We start from the raw sequence: 22,799 nt of genomic DNA on the forward strand, positions 1-22,799 counted from the left end.
TATCGGTCATCTTATATCCGAGTTTTCTAAGAAAGAGTGGATAAACGAGCCTCTTCTGTAACCGCATCTGTTTGTGTGTGGATGCAGAATGGAAACAATACCATCTGCTGCTGAGAAAGCAAACCTCACATGGAAGAGATGCGGGGGGAAGGAAGGCATAAAGGACACAGTTTTTTTTTAAAAAGAGAAGAAGAAGAAAGGAGGCCAGTTATGAACATTTCTGGCATTCCTCAGCTCCATGCAGCAGCAGGATTTTCTTCAGGGGAAGCAGCCCATCCAGCAAAGAGCCACCAGATTAGGACCCTGCAGGAAGTTCGGCTTTCTCCTTATTGGCTGCAGCACCTCCGAAGAAGAAGCTCAGAGCCGAAAACAGGAGGAAGAGCACATTAAAGCAAGAATTCAGGCTCTGATATTGTTTAGCCTGACACAAGTAAACATGAAAGAGAAAGAAACTTTGCTACCTAAGTATTACTGCTGCTTCCTCTTTAAAGGATGCTGGCATTTCCTGTTCAGAGAAGCTGTTGGATATTTATGGAAGTCTGGCCCAAGAGAGCACATTTTTTTTCCCTCTGTGATACTCAGATTCTGTAAATAGGTATGTTGACTCAAAAAACAGATGCTTTACGAGCAAAGCCGACCAGAGCTGTGTGTTTGGGGTTGAGATCTCCCTTGTCTTTCAGCAGTAAGAGTCAAACACACACTGGAAGGCAAATTGAGACACACAAAAAAGATCAGTTATCCCTTTGAAATAAAGTCTATGCTAGAACAATGACTAGTTCATGTAGCATGCGGCAAATTATTGCTGTTTTTGTATTTATTGGGGCTTCCCATGTTTAAGATCAAAATAAGGTTGAATTCCTGCTTGCTGATGCAAATCTCTTGGGATATTTTATGAACTTAAGGTGCTGTTTTAGTTTCTGCTTAGGCATCCTAAGTACATAATGAGGAGAAGCTTCTTTAAGAACACCAAAGAACCTTTAAAAGTTTTGTCCAGAAGACTTTTTTTGACTCAGTTAAAGCTGTCAAAAGGCCAAACATTAGACCGGAATCTACAGCATCCTCCCCATTGGTGAAGATGTGTATAAAATCTTTAATGAAATTCCACTTTCTTAAGGAAATTTTCTCCACCAGAAAAATCAGATGCAGTTTTCTAGAGTCCTAGATTAATCTCTCTCCTTCTTTTACCATTCCTTTCACTCTGTGAGGTGGCAAGATTAACTCTCCGCTTAGACTTGAAGATCACAGTTATAGTTGTTTTGACTTGTTCTTTAAAATTTTGTAACCATAGACTGCGTTTTGGTGAGTAACTCACCAAAACTCAATTGTATCTCAAGCCTTATCTTGAGATACAAACTGCAACATGCATCTACCTTGCTAGAGGGCATTTTCTCTTGCTTTTGCTCATCTGATGAAGTTCTGAAAAATGCAGGAAACTGGAATGTTTAGATCATTCTTTAAAAGAAAGCAGAATCTGAAGCTGGTTCAGTAACATTTATTCACCAGTTGTTGTGTTGTGTCATATTTTTAATGTGAACATTTCTTCTTCTGTTATAATAGCCCTCAAGTTAAAGGTGCTGCTTCTCTAAAATGCTCAGTGTAAGATTGTGCTACTGAAATTAAAATGTTTTGGATAGTTTTTAACACGGCTTTGCCGGAGGTACCAATAAATGTAAAGGTGCTTTACGCTTACAATCACGGGCACCATAAAAGTGCATTCCAGTAGGAAGATTTTCTCTTGTTTCCTTGTAAAATCATGTCAAGATTGTTAAACACTTCATAAATATATGTGTTGGGAGCCTCTTCCAGACGTGTTTCCTTTGCAATTAAATAGAAGCAACAGATGGAAACAAGAAATTTAGATGCTAGATAAAAAGTCTGAAAATTTGAGTTTTTCCCTTTCCTTTTCAAAGAATTTATCATCATTTTGTTTCTGATAGCACAAGCAGTGATGCCAAAGTAGCAAGGAAGGATTTAGCTCATCTTAGTCCAAACCTCACACAGTTATGTTTGTTGGAAAATGTGCTGAAATGCAGTACAGACTTTGATTTCAATTGCCTGAGTAAGTTGTTAAAGGATGTTTACTTACTTATTTATCATAATTTTTATTCATTTTCAAAGGAGGGCAAACTGAGGTATTTTATGGCATATCTCTGGTGCTTGTGTGCTCTCACATAAACCCCCCTCAGTTATAATGTGTGATCTAGTGAAATGTGTAATGGCATGTTTTCCTGCACGTGCAGATCTCGGCTTGCATTTTCGTGTTTCATCTAATTTTGCAGACTTAGCACTAAGACTTTACCCGACTAGAGATCCCTACAGCTACCAGTTGTCTGCCTGTCTTGACTGGGCGAGAGTCAAGGGTGCACCCTAGTCAGGCCACTAAATTATCAAAAGGCAACACAGGACCCGTAACCAGGCATGCACACACTCATAAGTAACTAAGGACTTATTTGGGTAACCAATTAATTTAACAGTGATGATTTTGAACTGTGGGAGAAAGTTAGAGAGCCCAGAAACAAGAAATATGAGACTTTTTATAAGAGATCTGTTCTGATCAGGTTACAGACATTTACACCTCTATTATTTCTTCTCTATGATGACATCGGTGCTGCGTACACTTATTTTGGCACTATAGAAAAAGTCCTATGCTGTCTAACAGGTCTGTGACCTGAAGCTGTCGATGTGTACGTGTCTCTTTAGTCTCTCCAGAGTGGTTCCCAATACGTTGGGCTAATTAATACAGAGCGTACTGAGCATTATTTTGATATAAAAGTAATAAAAAGTCTAATAGCAAGTTTTCTAATGCATTAGACATTTTAGAGTTATCCTAGCCTGGCCATTGCCTCTCTATGCAATTCTGCTCTATTCTCACTGCAAAGAGTTCTCTTAATGTTTTTGACATCAAGACCACATGCTAGTTGTGCCGAATGTCTAATTCAAGGAAATATATATGCAAAAGTTCACTGTTCCAAGACGTAAAAAAAAATGTAATAAAGGTATTGGCCTTTAACCGCAAAACAATTAAATGTTATATTACACGTATAAATATATATATCGATAAGCTATGTTTAATCAAAGGGGGTCAAGTAGTTTTTACAACTCAAGATAAATGTAATGTACTAGAAGCAAGAGGAAAACATGGCTCTGAATTGTAAAGGTTGATGACCTCTGTCCTATATAAATAAGGTGCTTCAATTCTTTAGTTAATTGAAAATTAAATGTAGTTCTGTTTCAATAAGTATACGACAACAGTGTTTGATACAAAAGCACATGTATTTTCTTTTTTTCTTAGTACATTTTGCAATGCATGCCATAAACAAACATGTATTTATATTAACATGATGTCCACAAGGACAAGTACAAACCTTTCTGAAATTCAAAAAGGAAAACAGGAATGAATCTAAGTTACTGTAGAAAAAGGAATATTGATGCTAAACGTTGACAACTGGTAGAAAATTGTTTTTCTTTTTCAGATTAATTCTCATAGCTCACAATATACATTTTAGTACTTTCTTAGTTTTGAGAAATGCTTTCTGATTTCTCTGCTCCCAAAAAATCTGAAGGCAGGAATCAGATATTTATACAAATACAGATTGTGTTAAGTTTTTTTTATATATATATAACAAATTAAATAATCAGTCGGAGGCTCTCAGACTTCTACGGTTTCCTCTTTCTTGGACAAAAAGCATGAATCTAGAAGCAACCTTCCATGGGGGTACAAAACATCTTGTGCAACCTGTGCAAAAGCCCAAAATATAAGGTTGAACTGAATTTAACAAGAGTGGCTGACAAAACCCCCCAAAAAACATGGCACATTATATTCAGGTCACGTGGCAAAAACATAGGGATGAAAAACAGTTTATTTGTACAGTACACTGTGCAACAGTGGATTATGCTTCATGAGCCTTTAATTCAACAAACAAAATAAAAAAGTGCTCAAGATTGTCTTAAAAAATAAGAATGCTACTATATCAGCCTTAATCTCAGGCATTTATGTGGCTTGAATATTAAGGGGCTGAGGCAAGATGAGTCAAACATAAATAAACATAAAAAAAACAACATTTAATGTCTGGCTTCAGCATAGGTGCTGCCCTCTGTTGCATTTCCTTTTTTTTTAAAAATAGAACCAGGTTTCAGTTCTTTACCGTCTTCAAAGTATTACAGAGAAAGTATTTACAAGTCAACAGAGAGATAAATTATTCTGATGTGTGAAGAACGAAAGAACTGCAACCCAGTCCAAGAGGCTGGATAGGTAAAAAGAAACCAGTGCAGGGGACAGTGTGCAGCCCAGTTCAGTTCTGTCACTCTTAAGGCAGCAGTGCAGTCGTGCAACAAGGTCCTCGTGTGCCATCTCCCACTTTTTTTCCTGCTTTGTCTGTCCTCAAATGCTTCTCCTGCTGCGCAGTTTTTCCAAATCCGTTCAAAAGCACAGTCACACAAAAACAGGCAGAGGTATGAAGCCACAAAAAGCTCAGCTCAAAGACATCACAGCAGTAAAGGCAGCCAGGCGTAAAGCAGCTGCAGAGCACGGCCCCTGAAGCTGCAGGCTCACTGGCTCCTCAGCCTCTGCTCCGTTCAGTTTGGATCCATCTTGTCTCTCACCGCAAGTGAAACTTGGGTCAGCATATCAGCTCCTGCTTTATTTCGGACCGCGTGCGGAAAGGAGGCTCGCTGAAGGAGAAGGTGTGGCGGCCCGTCTTCAGCTCGCCCTGAACCGGGCATATGAGGAATGATTCAAAGGCCAGCTCCGGGGAAGGAGCCGGGCTCTCGGGCTCCGATTCCGACTGGCTCATCTCGGGCTCGTCGAGCGAGGAGGCCGACATCGCGTGGAGGTGCGGGTGGGAGGGGGAGTGGGGGTTCAGCCAGGGGTGATTGAGACATTCTTCTGCCGTGGCTCTCTTCCTGTGCACACAAACACAATAACACTGTGGATGAGTGGAAATTCCCAAACAGTTTGTATAATCATTTGATGGCCTGGGTCTTCCGAATTCAATCAATTCTCTCAGACGTCGGGTATGTTCCTTTTCATCACTGGTTTCGCAAAACCACATAAACAGTACTTTCAGCTCTAAAAAATGTTGTTCCCTTTGTCTCATTAAGACCCAAAATCATAAGAAATACTTGCATTTCCCCCCCCTATTGCAACCGCTAATCTGTTGCAATTAAATGATATTGACTCGAGATTGTGGCTTTGGCCGTGAGACAGACAAATTATAGCTGCAAATGAAGGCCTCTTTGCTGGAGCAGTTTAATTAGGGTAGAAGTGAGGTTAATCAGAACTTTTTCTTTTCTTTCAACAGACTTGCAAGGCTGTTAATTTTGTGTCCAAAACAATAAAATGAAAATTTTTTTTCTGTAAATAAAGCAAGTTTGCAGTTAGAATTTGCAGAAAGAGGAAATTACTTTGTGCCACAGTAACGTAAATCACGTGACTACACGCATGTAGTTCTGCTGGTTGTGAATGCGACTCTCTTCCTTGGTGCGACAATCCATTTAAGGTGATGCAGATAGAAGGAGATTATTGATTTAGCGCAAAGTATCCGATTAACTTCATCTTTAAGTCAATTGCACAACCAAGGAATATTTTCAATTCTTATTTTGCTGTAGAGCAAATCTGACACTCTCAATTCAAGGAAGCCAGACCAACAGTGCTGGATGTCTAAAGGGAAGGAATAAAACACATTCATACATATAAAAAAAATAAATCATTTCCAAATACAATCCTCACCTGGGGGTTTTCACCAATAAGGACTTGATAAAGTCAACTGCCAGGGAGGAAATCCCTTCAAACGTGTCCTGCGAATAATCTACATTGACTTGGGAAATGTTGAGGAATGTCTCCTGCTTGTCATCACCCAGAAATGGAGACTCGCCCGTCAGCATGACGTAGATCAGGACCCCAATACTCCTGGAAAAGAAAGAAGAAGGAGGATGTTATGGGGCAAAGGTGTCTTCTTAGATGGTTTCACACAATTCACAATGACTAATCTGCCTGACTTCCTTTAAGCCGTGATCTTAACCATGATCCTGCTCCAAGTTGATAAACACAGAAGAATTTGCAAAATGATGTCTAAACTAAACACTACTGGTAAGACCAACTTATTTTCCCACATTTTGAAGCATCAAAACAGCAAACTGCTAAAAGTGCAAATAAAACTATCTTGTGACAATTTTTACAAAGTTTTATGTACAAGGCAGCCATATTGGATTTTACAATTATTCTAATGATTTTTCCAACTTTAAGCTTGAACATTTAGCCTTCTAAGAAAAGAAAAATCATAATTAAATTGTATTCTTCAACCAATTATCTAATAGATATTTAATTTTGTATCCAAATAAAGTTGTTGTATGGCAGGGGTTTCGAACCTTCAGCCTTCGAAGGCTAATAGCCTACGGCATTAAAAACCAAACCCTAATTGAATGACTGTATCACCTCTTTGACTTGCAAGCCGGACAATGTTTTAATTATTGTATTCATGTTGAATCAGTGATGTATGCATTCTATTGTATTAAAATAAATAGCAAAGTAGCGCCCTTACCACATGTCCGTAGCAATGCTGATGGGTTCATAGTTCAGGATTTCTGGTGCTGAAAATGAGAAGCACAAGCCCAATTAGTCACGAATTATGAGCCCTCAAATGTGAAAAGATTCATGCGAATCTGAGAATTTAAAAGCTGAAACCAGAACTCACCCACATATTCTGGGGTACCCAGAATCTCCCTGACCTCTGCGATCTTGTCCATCCTTCTGGACAAGCCAAAGTCCACAATACGAATATCCCCCAGGGGTTTGGCACTGGTCAACAAGATGTTCTGGGGCTGGAGAGAAAACACACAAAGATTAGGCAAAGTTCTGTTATATAATGACTATATATACACACTTGAAGTGGCTTGAGCTCTTACAGCCGGCGTCATCAGCTATCTGTGTGAATGATTTCAAGGTATTCTGGCTAGACACTCCTGACAAGATTAGGGTGTAGTTCATTAGCTTACAGGTTGCTGTTCTGATCTTAGATCATTCTCTGAGCCTATTGGGATCCTCTTGGCTACACCACTAGGCTTGTTTAGAGGTTGGAAAAATCAAAGTGTGAATACAACTGAGTCTACTTCTGGGGGTGGGTAAGTGGTAAAGTTCAATGAATGTGTGGTTTTGTAAGAAACCAAAAAAAGGTTGAACGCATTGAACTAAACATCATAGCTATGTTAAGACCACTGAACTTATTCCTCAAAGGAACACAGTCACTACACACTGAATGAGCTCTGGTTGCATAACAGAAAAACCCTCTTTCTCACTGTGCGCCTCAAGGGCATAATTTGTCCTCCCGTGTCCTAGAAATTGTGTCCTTACTTTCAAATCCAGATGGACAACATTGTTTCGATGCAGGAAGGCGACTCCATTCAGGATCTGCTTGGCTAGTCGTATCACATCTTTCTCTGTGAAGGCTTCGTCGTTATCAGCCACGCACTGGTCAAAGATCTCCCCACCTGCAGCACTGCAGCGACAGCACAAGATGGAAACGTCGGAATAAATTAATCACATTAGTTACCAGCAACATAGAGAAACCTATATTTCTGCAAAAGATGTGTTCATTACTGTACTTTGGTTTTAAAGATCAAAGTTCGTCCACATCTACACATATAGGAGGGCTGAACATAAATCAATAACATTTTAGGCATCCTGCCTGTGATTGTACCTTCCTATTCTTAGAAAAAATGATTGAGATAAGAATGTTACATGCGGTAAGAGGCTGTGATTAGATCTATTACAGCCTGATATATAGCTATTGAGTTTAGTAAAATAGGAGGAAGAAGCAGAGGCCAACAATGCTAAACTAATCAAAGCCTAGAACATTGGTGAATACAAAAGGAAATTATGTTAAACCTGTATGAAGTCATAAAGAGAGGATACGGTAACCTCAATCTGCAAAATTGCTGACTTGTTTGCTAAATAAATAATTTTGGACTCAAAGTTTTCAAGGCAGAAATTGTCCGATTCCTGACGGTTCTTGGTGTTCTTGTGCAACACAGTTAAGTAGACTGGAGACATGGTGGATTTATGTTAGATGCCCAAGATCAGTCAAATCAGAGCCTCAAGCTGAAAGGTCTCCCCTCCCCAAAAAAAGAAACTACAACCATGTGCTGGGGATTTAGAAGGCACACATACTTTTCATCCTCAGAGGGAAAGCTTTGGGAGCAAGCCCTGGGCACGATGTTACATAACCATCATTTTCCTGTCTCTTTCTAGGCCTCTACTTTTAACAAATTTTGTAAAATAACATATCATGGCCATTCATGAACTGTTTATTGATTTTAACTGTATCAACAAGCATCCTACCTCCATAAATAATGAAGGTTCTCAAAGCAGCTAAACTGTTTACTCTGACATTTGTTTCATTTCTACACCAACTGGATGCAATTCCAGTCTTCATGCTTGAATTTCACTGAATATGTTTGACTTAAGTGGCAAGAAGAAAACCTTTTTTCTTCCTGAGTCACAGTTTCCAAAACTAAACTTAAATCTGTCAACGTTAATTTATAATGCCAGCACTTCCAAAGTCTGTTTGAACAGCTAAGCACCTGAAAGGACAAAGTGCTTCACTGCCTTCATAAAGCTGTCAGCAGAGAACCATCTAGGAATTTTCTATCTCGATAAAGTCTGCTTTGCTTAAAATCAATAGAGACAACATGTTTTAACCAAGAACGCTTTGTTTTCCTTCTTTCCAAGAAAGGTATTAAATGCATTTGATGTTGTTTTGGGAGCAAAAGTGACTAACTCAGTGGGAAAATGTGTAAAAGCACAAAGACCTGGCCTGAAGTCAATTTCAGTAATAAGGTAAAGAGACAGAGGAAAATAAGTTATTGTCTTTGTTAAGAAAAAACAAATTCTGCTATAATCTGCAGCAGAAGCCATTTCATCAAAGCCAATGTTGGCAGACCACCGAGCATGGGCACTCATTTATGTCAGCACCCTGCCAACCAGTGTCACCAAGGATAACCTAACAGTTGGATGACTTTCCTGGACAATACTTTGTGTCGGTAATGGTTCAGTTGAAGTCCAGTGAGGTCGGTGTTATGTCACATACTGACATTTAAGAAAAAAAAACAAAACAGGAGACCATTTAATGGAAACATGAAATAAGAAATAAGAGACTGAAGCAATGTATATTTTACATCCTTAAGTTACTATAATTAGTTTAAGTGTGCGTGATTTGAAAAAAGCAAAACAAAACCTCATGGTAAAGTTTTAGATATATGCACAACAAGTAAAGGAAATGAAAAGCTATGTCACTATGACTGGGAGATCTAGTGGCTAAAAGTACTTTTGAGAACTCATTTGTCATCAAAGTGACAATCTGTAAAATGTGTCATCATCTTGCTGCAGGTTTCTTTGAAACTGACACATCGAAGCTTGCATTTTCAGGTTATCAGATATCAGCCTTTGCCATTTCTTTGTCATTGGCACGGATGTGGTTGTGGCTGTGACGTACGCATGAGTGCATGCACGACATCTTAAACAAGCATGGGGCTGTGCAACTTTTGGGAGCCTCGCTTGACGCTTACATTTAAAGCCACAGGAAATGGAAAATGGTTTACAATTCTTGAAAATGAGGTTAGACACTTCAGAGATGCAGCTTCGAACTGGTTTATGGGTTTCACCTTTAGTGTTACAGCAAGTTTGACGCCTCGTGTGCAAGGAAGGCGATAGTGTCTGACATTTAAAAGCCCTGCTGCTGAGTATTATGATATTGTTCGTGTGCAGTAAGGGTAACTGAGGACCCATGCTGACTGACCTACTGTTATGTTTTTTCTGCAGGGATGGGGAATTGAACTGTGGTGTTACTTCCCCTTTCACACTTGATTCAAGTAGTGAAATGCTGCCACAGAGCAGCTTTTGTTCTGCAGAAGCATTTCAAGTCTGGGATGGGAATGACCAGTGAGGTCTTCAGTTTGGTCACTGAGCAGTACTGTAAAAAGGTACGTTAGCCATCTCTAATGAGTCAAATGAGGTAATTTGTCCACTAAGCAACCTTTCCGAATTCTAATTGCACAATGTCATCATCGCAGCCAAGGGACATTTACATCTTACATCATTCAATCATAACAGTCAACAACCAGACAGTCAATAGGATTCCTCTGTTACTGACAATGTCTGGCTAGTTTCCATGTGTAGTCGAGGGCAGAACACTGCCTTAAGCACTGATCAGCAAATTTTAAATGAGCAATCTGTGGTTCAATAAGTCATTTACTCACAGAACTCTAAATGCACTTTTGCAACATTAGCGTTTAAAGTGACAGTTCCCGTCATCTGCCACAGCAAGAACCTAATATGATAAAGCAGGAAGAGCGAATAACCACAGAGAATTTCCATATAAGGTAGACTAAATGCAACAATAACTCAAGACTGCACATTAGACACATGTCTCTATTTACAAGAAAACCCAGAAGCTATGCCCCAGCAAAGCACAGGATGTTGCATGACAAAATGTGCTCTGACGTAAAGATCAACTAAAAAAAGAAAATCTTTCACATCAACTAGAAACTGGGTGAGCAACCAGACAAAGGATGCTTTTGTTGGCCGACGATTAAGAGATTTTCTGATCTTAAGTGATGAAAAGCCGCATCATTAGATTGCAGCTTTTCCAAAGTGATGAATTATTGAGAAAATTACTATAGCATCCATCTCATCAGCAGTAGAACAAGGAGGGCCGACTTTGTTTGCAAACAGAAACACTTAAGTAGTGTTTCTGCATTTTTCAGACAGTTTAAAAGTGCTGACTTACCATTCCAGAATCAGGATAATTTCGGAGTTGGTTTCGTAGACCTCGTGCAGTCCCACCACATATGGGTTGGCCTTGGCCAGCTCCAGCACTGCTATCTCGTTGAAGATGTCCATGCGGCAGTCTGCTCCCTTTCGTCTCTTTCGCAGAAACTTGGCAGCATACTGCTTTCCCGTTGCCTTCTCAGTGCATTTCTTCACCACAGCAAATTTTCCCCTGGGAACCAAAAAGGGGAGATATGAAGGGAGTGATTAGCGAAGAGACAGACAAATGACAATGAGTGATTGTTTCTGATGAAGCAGGTTATGAATTTATGCATGACAAAAGGAACTTTTATGGACTGACACAAAGATAAGGCTGTTTAGAAGCATCATTTGAACGCACAGACTGTCACTGAATGCTGTTATGCTCTGCTAAGAGGGTGGAATCAGATGTTCAGTTGAACTTTCTTATTCTCCTCCCTTGCCTTTAGTCTTCAGAAGGGCCTGACAAGAGGCAGATAAACCTAAAACTTTTGGCAAGTGCTACTGAAAGTGGGCAAGGACCTGATAAGTGTATAAGTACAACAAAGATGCAACAATCGAGTTGCTGGATAATAAAAATAGAAAACGCCCAACTGAATGATAATAAAATAAATTCTGAGATAACTTCTTCAGCACATGAAGTCAAAGAAGGTACTAAGGGTCACCCAGGGCTATGGCAGGATGTCCGATGTGTGCAAAATTGCCACCAAGTGTCAAACTGACACAATTACCCACCGTCCCCTCCCACGCTGATAATAAGGCCTTGTCCACTTCCCTTTCTTCCCAGCTGACAGCAGCGGAGACAAATGGATTAGTGTTGATGCCTCCGCCCAGACCCTTAGCGAGACACTGATTCTCCTTTGACAAGTCATACAAAAGCTGACCAGTCAGCTAAAAACAGCAGCCTCCAGACCAGGACCACCCACCAGACCCTGGTCAGACAGTGGGTAATTTGCTCTAGGTCTATTGGAGTGTTATAAGCATGCAAAAAAGTGGACACTACATTGTAAACATCTATGTCCAAGGAAGAACTCTGAGTATCTGAGAAAACAGAGTTGAATGTGAAAAGTTGAAGAGCAGGACTGAATATAAATGAAAACACCCGTCAGCATGGTTTCAGACAAATTCCCACACAGTTTTAACCCAAGACCACTATGCGCCTGACCAAAAACAGCAACTCTTCTGGCTTAGCTCTGTTTTGGCTCTTGTCCGGGCTGCTGGGAGGCACAGACTCTTCATCTCTTGTGTAGTTAACCAGGCACACAGAATGGTGATGTGTCTCCGTTCGGCGTGAAAAAGACGAGAGCTGTCACAGCCTTTTTACACTTAATTAGCCAAGTTCAGATCTGTGGGCTGGGAACTACATATGGAGTGAAAAGAAGTGACAAGTGGAAACATAAAAGAGCAACAGGAGGCCTTTTCAAAGGTTGACAGCAGGTCAGAGGTCATCAAACAAGGCCATCTTCCAGCTGGCTATGTTCACACTCATGTTTCAGAAGGACAGAACATTTAGGTGATACTTCAAGCAGAAGCTTTGCTTCACTCATTGTATTTTAATTTTTTGCAAACGTATGAGGAATTTTTAAACCCTGACATTTAAAGTTGCCATTATGTAGAGGAAACTATTAACTTTTAGATTTATCTTCCAACAGAATCTGTTCAAAACAATTGTTATCCATCATCAGCTTTACAGTGACGCAAAACTAATTCCCCTTCTTCCACTTGAGAGATTTAGGTAATTTGACTGAGAAATCAGCTTCCTGTTGCGTCTGTGCTTTGTCTCCCTCAGCAGGTCACTGACTCATGTCAGATGTGAAATGACAGCTCTTGCAGCTTGTAGATGCCCGTTTCCCATGCGGAAGAGTAGTTCCTGTTCCTGGTTTTGACTCAATCTCATAATTTAAAGCATGATGATGAAGCTTGAAAGAAAAGCCACTTAGCCTCATGGTTTCTTTAACTGGACATGGTTAAAGGAAGGCAAGTGTGGAAATATTGAAACAGACACCGCCTGTCTCTAATGTGGTGAACAAATTAATGTACAGACTTTACACTTGATTTCCTGCTGTGCGTCTGCATACATTCCTTCACCTAATGCGATTATGGGGCCTGATCTCAGGATGTTGTCGGGTTGAAATCATGAGAAGCAGAAGGAGTTTTAGAGGTTTCTCTAATCTGTACCTCATGGGCAACCTGAGGCCAGCAGTGGCTGGTGTCACAGTTATCAGTCTGAAAGCAAAACTGACCTGGAACCATGCAATCAGAGTACCAACAGCCTGAAGGGAGGGTACACAACATGAAGTTGCAATACTAACACTGAAAATTGTGATATTAATTATGATTAACCAAATTACCTCTTAAATCTCTTTATTAGCACAGTAACTGTCAATACACCTGGATCTAGGATTTTGATAAGAGATGTGGGCATAAAGAACAGGATAAGTCTATCAAATATGTTTTTTCAAATTGAATGACAGGGGTCTGAAATTTTATATCTCCCTATATAAGCAGTCCTTTGCTAATGTTATATTGCTCACAACGATATTGAAATAAACAATTATATATTTTCTTCAGATCTACATTAAACAAATTCTAATTGAAGCAATCAAATATGAATCTTGCATTAAGCCTGAAAGATTTAATGCAAGCTTGATAGAAACAGGAAGAGGAAACTGTCAAGAACCTATCTTAAGTCGGCACTACAATCAATAATTTGTGTTTTGGGGATTATCTTACTGCATGAAACTGTTATTTACCGTGACAACAATTATTTAGCATAAATCCGATGCCCAGCTCAAGAGATTTGAAACTTTTACAACCACAATATTCAACCACAAACGTGGGCATACTACAACAGCGGAAGAGTCAAACACTCAAAGTGATGCAGCGAACGCATAAGTAGGAAACATTACGCTAGTGTCCTTCTAATGTTGACAGCGGCGCTGACATAAGAAATCTGGAGGAAGATTTCAGTTTGTGAAACCCTTTAAGTTCAATTCTTCTTCACAAGGCATCTAAAATATTCAATAATAACAATAATCTGTTCGGAAATGTTAAGCCGAGATCCACTAAAGCGCATTAGCAGTGCGCGCGCCCCCGGTGCCAAGCGCTGCTACCTCACGAGACAGAATGCGGCACAATAAATGTCCAATTAACGCGCTTTCCAAGCACGTGCAGAGAGTAAATCTAAAATGTTTACATGATTTTCGATTATTGATGCGTTGCGTTGTTGCAAACTCTGACCCCTGGGGATACACTGCCAGAGAGTCGGCTGACGGATTTTCGCCGCCGATGTGTTCAAAATACGCAACAAAAGCAACTCACCTGCCCAGTTCTTTGCCCACCAGCTCGTAAATGGCAGAGAACGGCTCTTTTCTTATCTTCGTGTGGATTTCGGTCACAATCCCGTTCTTGTTCATTGCTGCTGAGTTTGGCACTGAAGTCGCTCCTTGGAAGTAAACGCTCTCCTTTCCACAACAAACGTGAAGGGAAAAAAACACGATTTTCGGTTCAGCTCAACTAACAACTCGCATAATAAAAAAAACGAGTGGGCTTGAGCCACAGAAAGAAGTGTGAAAACACCGGGTTGAATGTGTCCCAACCGAGTAGATGCTGCTGACATGAGTGTTTGACTGTGTCTGTGAACTAAGTCTGGCTGCTACTATAACACTGGGAAATAAACGTCTCGTTAGGAACCAGCCCCTGTTTCTGACGCGCCGCATTGCAAAGCCAATGACTAGTAAAACTGGGCGGACACTAGAGTCAGCTGGCGAATGGAGGCAAGGTGTTTATTGATGCAGGTAAACTGACGTAAGGCTCTTATTTTTACTGTTTGGTTTATTACATTTGCTACATAAACTGAAACTAAACTGAAGATAATATCAGTTTAAATTTGTCAATAGTTTAGCTAGATTAAAGTGTCCCTTTTTTTTTTTTTACAGCTTTTCAAACGTGACTCACTTTTGCCTACATTCACTGTGGCATAGATTAGTTATCTAAAACACTGCTCAGAAAAAAAAAACGAGTGGGCTTGACTGCTCTTCTGAGCAGTGGTTCTTACATGACAGCATAGTACATTTGCTGCAGACATCCCTAGTCTGAATCTCCTGTTCAACCACCATATCCTAACGCTGCTTTATTGAGCCCAGATCTGGTGACTCTGTAGGTTATTGGAGTACAGTTTGAGTTGATTTGTGGTTTGTGACATGGTGCCACTTCCTGCATCACAAGGTGTTGTGTACATCAAATTACGACCTTACAATCTTAATATTACATCTGAAACAGGGGCTCATTGAACCAGGCAACATTTTTTCAATAAGTAGTTCTCCTATTTTGTAGCCCTTTGTGAACTGTTGCCTGAATTTCCTGAATGGTAGTATGTTTTTGTGCTGCTTTTCAGCAGATACGACATGTTCACCTCATCAGTCCTTGCTGAGCACTCAGGTTTTATCTATAATAAAGATAAAAACATTCTAAAAATATCACTCAAACATAAAATACATTTCTTGGGTGTTGTCATTGGTATGTGTTTTCTTTTCTCACTGTTTACTTTTGGTTTGGCATCATCTTAGGTGAGACTTTTTTTCCCACATGCTATTCTATCATGGATTGAAAGATGACCCGAAGGTACAGGAGTTCCCCGTGTAGCATTTTTCTTATCTGTGGGAGAGTTGTTTGTCTGCTCATTGAACCTGCATGTCATCAAAGAGGAATTCATGGCATCCCACCAAACAACTTCTTAATGTGCTCTGGTGTGATTAGGAAAGGTGAGCATAATGCTCGGATGTTCCTGTTGTTGCTTACATAACAGTTTCACATATAACCGAATCAAGTAAGCGTGCTTGGTATTCATGGATCGCAAAGAGTGACGATGTGACGATGACTTGGTGTTTATTGCCGCAAGTCCTCAAGAGACAAGTATGAAACAGAGATGCTTCACTGACCGATGTCTGGGCTGCAACACCTTATGGGCAACAAATATCTGTTATTTTTCATTTCTATGTTTTTTTTCCCTACTACATGCTTGAAACAGTTGTAAGCTTCTTGCTTTATTTGACTGGATATACTGGTACAAGCCTAGAACCATCACATTTATCACCGTTGAACAAGTTATTTCTTGTTCTCATCAAATATAGAAGGGAACAGTGATTTATAAAGACAAGATCCATGCATAACAGGTTTCTCTGTGCTGGTTATACAGCCTGACGCTGCGCGCTTAGCGAGTGGTTGGTCACATGAGCTACATAGCTGTTATCTCGCAGACAGAGCAGGATTTGTTCAATCTTATCAAACTAAAGCTAATGTTGTTGCCATAAATAGCAGCTGATTAAAAAGCAAACTATTGAGAGAGTGGCGATACTTCAGGCCAGACCAAACCCTTACCATCCAGAGAAAGAAAGCTCACAACGTCTGTTCCACCTCCACAAATTGCTACCTTATGTTTGATTGAGCCTACTGTGTAGGCTTGACCCTTTCTCTCATGCAGGGCCTTCCATTAAAACCCAGCTTGGAGTTCAGAGGAACCATGTTGGTAAAGGAGCTCTACCTGACCCCAGAGGAATAATAAAAACACATACCAGCGAATTAGCCTGCCAGCCTGAAGTTTAGCTAACATAAATATGAAAACCTTCAGTCATGACTTGAGAACGGCAAAAAACTTTGGAACAAATAGGCGTTGTTATGAAGGAGGTCCAAAAATGTAGTTCAGACTTTTTACAAGACCTGAGCAATAAATTAAGATTTTAGTCTGGTCCTTAAAGCGCTCGCAGGGTGTTTAAATAGGTCACTAATAGAGGGATAAATGATTTATGTCCCAGCTTTGAGTAGAATTATTGTAAGGGAGTTTCACTCAGCTACTTTTCACAATCTGATCACAACAGGAACAGTTTACTAATGATGTTATCAGTTGAAAAACTTGCTATCAGTTGTTTATTTAGAGTTTCAGGTTGTTGTACAGTCAACCTGATAAACGTAAAATATTTGCAGGTGTGGTGAGAAATCTACATGCCCATCATTGTCGTGAATGTCAGATTAATTTTGACATTTGACTTTTATTCAAGCATCTGTTCTTTGAATGGAATGATTATTTAGCATATAACTTTAATTAAGAAAAACAATTTAGTGTACATTTTCTTGAATTCACAGAGGGTCAAGATTATAAATAAGTAAACGCTTAAATACTTGCGTACAGCTCCAGATATATCTGGATAACTCTCCTATTTAAACACTCTTTGTAGCTCACTGAAGCTTTACTTTGGCTGGGAATACTCTGGTCCACCAGAAATTGCACAGATTCAGCTTTAAGCACACATTATAAATTTGTAAAAAGAGGGGGATTGTTCCAGAACTTTGATGTTAGATTGTTTTTTTCCTTTCCAAAGCCAGTTTGGATGGGTTTCTTTCAGAACATCCAGTTGTGTCCAGTTTTCATCAATCGGTCCCTCAGAAACAGGGGTAGCATATTCAAAACTGAGTTTGTTACAATATGTGGCTCATTTTTGTAATTTGTAAATCGTCCCTTACATAGCACAGTTTTTTATTTTATATATTTTTTTGCAATCAGATACATGAAGTTGATTTTGTCGTGCAGACTAAACATGCATAGAGCTGCTAAAGACAATTTTGGAGGTAACAGACTGTCAAGTAAACAAAAGGTTCTGGCTAAAGTTGGAAAAAGTGACCTGTGGGCTAAATATAAACTTTTAGGGATTTCATCACTCCCTTTGGTAAACGTGTCACTGGGACGCTGACAGATTTTGTCTGCTTGTTGAAAGGCGTCCTTTCTCTTGCTTGGTTCTTTTCACAGTCAGCAGAAAGACCAGCTCTTGTTACATAAACCTTTTTCTCTTTTGCTATTTTGACACAGTTCTGTTAAATATTTAATCTTGTTCTTTGATGAGGCCGCCACAAGACCTACACAGCTTTATCAAGATATCCTAATTTGATAACTCCCAAGACTTTTCTTGACCCAATTCAGCTCATTATGTGTTTTTTTTTTTTTTGTACCTGTCAATGTGAAATATTGAATATCAAAGTAAATTAAAAAAATGAAAAAAATAAACTGGTTGAGTGAACCACGGCGGTATCATCTGCCATCAGATGTTTGTAGTCAGACTTTTACATCGCAGTGGAGGAATTTTGGCCCATTCTTCTTTGCAGATTTTTTTTTTCATTGAGCCACACTGGATGGCTTGTTTAAGAACACGCCACAACAGTTTAGTCCAATTTAAGTCCAGAGTTTGACCAGCCACTCTAAAATATGAATATTGCAACGTGACAGCAATTAAAGATATACCTGTCAGCCCACCAAGGAGAGGTCGAGTACGAAGAAAAGCCCTAGGCTGAGTGACATAGCAGAGCTAGATATCATTGGGATGCTGCATGGTGACCTGAAATGGATTGTTTATGCAAAAAAACTTGAACATCCCACAAATAAAAATGAGCAGTGGGTCAATCTTTCCTCAGGTTGAAGTCAGAAACTGGTAGAGAGCTACAAAGAAACAACGAGATAAAGCTATTTGAATTGAAGAGGATAGCACTGACCATATTTCTTAAGGTGAAATGCTCATTTTTCTTGATATATTTTGTTAAATTTGTAATAGAAATGTAATTTTTTGGATTAACTTTAATTAAATCACTTTTTTTCCAACACAAATGAATACATAAAAAAAAAATTCTAGACAATGATACAGCATGAGGAGGTTTCTGTAAATATACAAAGTTGTGTCCCATGTTATGTCCAGTATCTGAAATATGTTGTTTTGTGGAGACAGTTTTACAAAATGAAAGTTAAATGCTTCTCTGCTCTCAAAATATCTCTGTGTACCTTTTACCGCTTTTTGTTTGTTTTCCATGTTTGGTTTGACTTTTGAATGAGAAAGCCTGATGGCTGCTGATAAAAGCTTCCCTCTCAGGAGAGGAAGAATCAGGCTTTCTTAGGGAAAGCTTCGTATCTAGTTGGCGAGGCCTCCAGGACCACATCTGCAGAACTCCGAATCCACAGCAGGAATGATTGCTGGCTGTCTAAATTCTGTGTTTATGCTTCTTAGCAGCAAAGCATTGTTTTTGCACAAAGAAGATCTCACCTAATGACAGGCTTCTGTCTCTGAATGGCTACTTTGTAATCTCACCTAGATCTATAGGTGTTTCCAGTGTACTCTGAAGCCTCATGCAGGGTTGCAACACAGTTGTAAGTTGTGCAATTTGTAATTAACATGCAGCTGATGCCTGTAACTAACTGTTTGCGCCCCTGCAATGGGAGACACTAATTTAGGTAAATGAGTAGTTTGTATATTTTCTAGCTGAAGGCAAGAGCGGCCTGTAATGAAATTCAGAAAGTGTGATGTCATGCTTTCATTGACTCTGTAAGTAATCTGTGCAGCAAGGTAACAGCTTTTTGCCTTCCTTTACATGCTGGTGTAATCACTAATCTGTTCACAGTGACCTCAGTATTTAGAGACTAAAGTCTGAATGGAAAGAGCATGCACGTTTATAATGTACAAGACTATACTAAGGTTGACAAAAACAGTAATTTTTGCCCCTTCTACCTGATTCTTTAGGTCAACTTCAGTGGCTAATAAAAGAGTGAGTAGCCTTTGCCCAGACACACGCTCAAGAAATCATTCACTGCAGGACAGCGGGATGACGTGCGAGGCTAACGCCCGAGTGGTATTAACAGGCAAACTCCTAATGCTTTTGGCAACACAGTCAAAAAGTCAGAAGGAGCGATAAAAATAAGGCATCAGAATAGCTCCGGCGCAGATCGCCCTGCTTGTGAGCTGAGGAGAACTAAGCAAACAGAGCTGAAGGGGAGGCCGTGTGTGGCCTCTTTGAGAATCCTCAACGTAAAGCCACCCATCACATCATTTGGTTACTGTATGTAAACACCAAGGCCTGTTTTCCTCAGTATGCAGCCATACACACACACATATGCACAAAATCCTCTACAGGGATCTCATGGGGAACTTACAAGGTGCTCTGTTTGCCTTAAATGTAAGCTTTCTCTGATTTCTGCAGAGTTAATTATTGTTTTCAAAATTTTGATATCCTCTATTAAATCTCGAACGTAGCACACTTTCGAATACCTGAGAGCAAAACTCTGCACAGTGCAAACGTGTGCATCTTCTTTTAGTTCATCTCATCACTTTTAAAAACCCAATGAGGAAAAAGTTGACTCAATGTTCAGGGTAATCTTTGTTTACAATGTCAGTTTAAAGACTAGTGGAAATTTTATAAGCAAAACTGATTTATTTTTTTTTTTTGTAATTTTTTTCCCAAGAAGTTGCAAAACATGATTTTCTTTTGCTGGTGCACACTCTGTGCTCTGCGTGGGCTGGTGCAAATGAGCAGCAGCAGCAGCAGCAGCAGCAGTAGCACAGGAAGAGAGGAATGAGAAACAGAGAAGATGAAAGCCGAAGTCAGGTAGATGCAGCAGAGAAGCCGTTTGCCACATCCTGCCTCTCTTCCTGGTAGTGTGACCTCCCACACAGAAGGAGTTCATATATCTAGTTTTTCTCACACTTGCTTCTGTGATTATTGTTTTTAATTCATACTCCATAAAGAGAGTGATTGCATGCATAATAAATCAGAATTAAAGCTCTACTGAAAATTTTTGCAATGCCAGCTCAGAAGTGTCCAGTTTGTGCAAAAACATTACAATGCACATTTGGAAGCTGCGCCACCCTAAAGGCCGTTGTGGGTGTGTGATATTAACAGATTCAGTCAAGCTTAGCCATGACCAGACAGCGCACAGACAGACCAACTTGGAAACTGAAAGGGTTTTCTCAGCTGTTATTCACAGTCTTCTACGAACTGCTGTGGTATTGTCTTATTAAATCCTGCAAAAAAGACAACTAAGCCTTTTTAGGTCACTGTGCATGCTTCTTTACGGCCTAATTTTGAATTATTTAGATAGCATCTGCAGGTAGTAAAGCAAGGATTTTGGAATATTTTTCAACAAAAATTAACATACTATCTGCTAGTGGTCATCCATCAAAGCCTTATCTCAAAGAGCTGATTGCGCAGACAAATTACTGTTGTTACTGAGTTGTTAAAAATGAGCAACCATAAGCTTGATATATGTTTTGTTGCTTCAACACCAGATTACATCTTGCTTTGCACTTTTCTTTTATTTTGAAAGGCAGATTGTTGGAGTAAATCATACAGTGCGAAAAAGGGAAAATGTAATCGCCACGAATGTGCAGGGGCGATAAAAGAAGACATGCCAGTTGCCAGGAGTAAGATGAGAAACGGAAACAGAGGAGACGCTTGGAAGCCGAGAAATCCGCTTGGAATGTCTGAGTCAGGAGAGAAATGGAAAAAAAAAGGTCTTTCAATTGGAGCAGTGCGCTTGAGAAGTAGAAAGAGTTGCAGGGTGAGGATTAAGAAATATGGTCATGCGTGCCTTGTAATAAAGAAAAACCAGTTGTGAAAAGGGTAAATAACAAAGGGGATGATGACTGACCAAATCCCCTGTGACTCTTAACACGTCTGCTGGAGTTACTGTCACAAAGACATGAGGATAAAACACAAGATGCTTACAGCAACTACACAGGGAGTCATTTTATGATGTTACAGCGTTGTGACTTGAGGCAGACTCTTAATGAGGGAATTTCCTGATTATTTCTTGTGTTCTGTTTGCTTCCGGTTATGTAGCATTCCCCCCAATGCAGCTACTGGACAGGACAGATGGAGACACACTATGTTAGCAAACCATATGGGCCTTTTTTTTCTTTTACTTTGAATTCATTGTTTTCTTTTTACCAAAACCCCACTTGGTTTCTCGGGGAAAAGGGGACAAAAGGGGAAATTGGAGGATAGACGAAACGGGTCAGTGACTCAGCTGACAGCAGGTAGACGTGATCAAATGCCATCTGAGCCACTGCAGGGGTCAAAGGTCGCTTTTGTGCTAATGATTACCTGGTGAACCGTGCTGCCTCTGTGTTTGTTTGCGTAGTCATGGTGACAGATCAACAAGCATGATTTGATTTTTTCCCCCTGTTAAGATCCTCACTGAATAAAATTGGGTTCTTTAAGGAAAAACTATTTATTTTCTTATAAATGATCTAAAATAGTAAATATAAAAAACAGGTGATTTCTAGCTGTACTGTTTTTTGTTTTTTTTACCTAAACTCATTTCCTATTGCTTAAATCTGAAAAGAAAAGACAACGTGCAAACATTTTTCTTGTCAAGCTAAAGATTTAGGTTTGGACTTTAACTGGGCCGTATGGCTTTGCTTTGAGGCATTAGAGTAAATGAAGCTGAATAGCTGCGCACGCTGAACGTTTCTGATTTTCAATTGCAAGAAAATTTGAAAACTCTGTGGGAGGAAAATGGTACTTTAATTTTGAGCCAAGAAAACCATGGAACATGCTTTGCCTCCTCTCCTTTTATTCATCTCATTAGAGTTTTGTGGTTTTGGTGACTGGGTGTATTAACTGCAAGTGAGCTGAAAGGCAGAAAACAAATGATTATACCTAATAAAAGTGTTTTATAAGGTGAAATCATTCCATTGTAGGTTTAGTGCAATCAAAAGCTTGTAATGCTTGTATCCACACTCATTTGTCTAAATTTCTTTCTTCTTTTGTCTGTAAATCTGGGGTGCACATTCAGATGTTTAACGAAGAGCGACATGAGAGGAGGAGGTGCGAGTCAAAGGTCAGGCAATTGTGGTTGACCCCTTTGTTAATGCATATGTTACACTTTCCATTGAAATGCAAGTGTTATCCTGTTTTTTTATCTTTAAAGACAAAGTTCCACATTTTTGAAAGCACATTTATTTTTGGTGAAAAACTAAAAGTTCAAATTGAAACAACCTCCATTTAGGTCCGGTAGGTTTTGCAGTTGCTTGTGGGGAAAATTTTGATTTGTCTTAAGCAACCCTACAAATAAACTTTCAGACACTTTAAAAATGGGATTTTCAATCAGTAGCTTGCACATGATGAAGTGCTGATCAAAGAAAGAGCAGGAGCCTGGAAGAGTTCATGATTATGTAGGAGAGAT

The 22,799-nt window shown here is 39.6% G+C and overlaps 1 protein-coding gene across 1 annotated transcript; it reads right to left on the reverse strand.

The window, feature by feature from the left end:
* Positions 1-3,254: 3,254 nt before the first annotated feature.
* Positions 3,255-14,469, reverse strand: stk17al (serine/threonine kinase 17a like). The gene is made up of 7 exons (XM_032587963.1): positions 14,123-14,469; positions 10,782-10,994; positions 7,349-7,493; positions 6,693-6,819; positions 6,540-6,588; positions 5,729-5,908; positions 3,255-4,902 (listed from the first exon to the last, which is right to left on the reverse strand). Exons 1-7 carry the CDS (start codon positions 14,215-14,217, stop codon positions 4,620-4,622), a joined length of 1,092 nt encoding a protein of 363 aa, XP_032443854.1. The 5' UTR covers positions 14,218-14,469; the 3' UTR covers positions 3,255-4,619.
* Between the last annotated feature and the right edge of the window lie 8,330 nt (positions 14,470-22,799).

Source organism: Xiphophorus hellerii, chromosome 16 (genome assembly GCF_003331165.1).
Source record: "Xiphophorus hellerii strain 12219 chromosome 16, Xiphophorus_hellerii-4.1, whole genome shotgun sequence".
NCBI classification, from domain to species: Eukaryota; Metazoa; Chordata; class Actinopteri; order Cyprinodontiformes; family Poeciliidae; genus Xiphophorus; species Xiphophorus hellerii.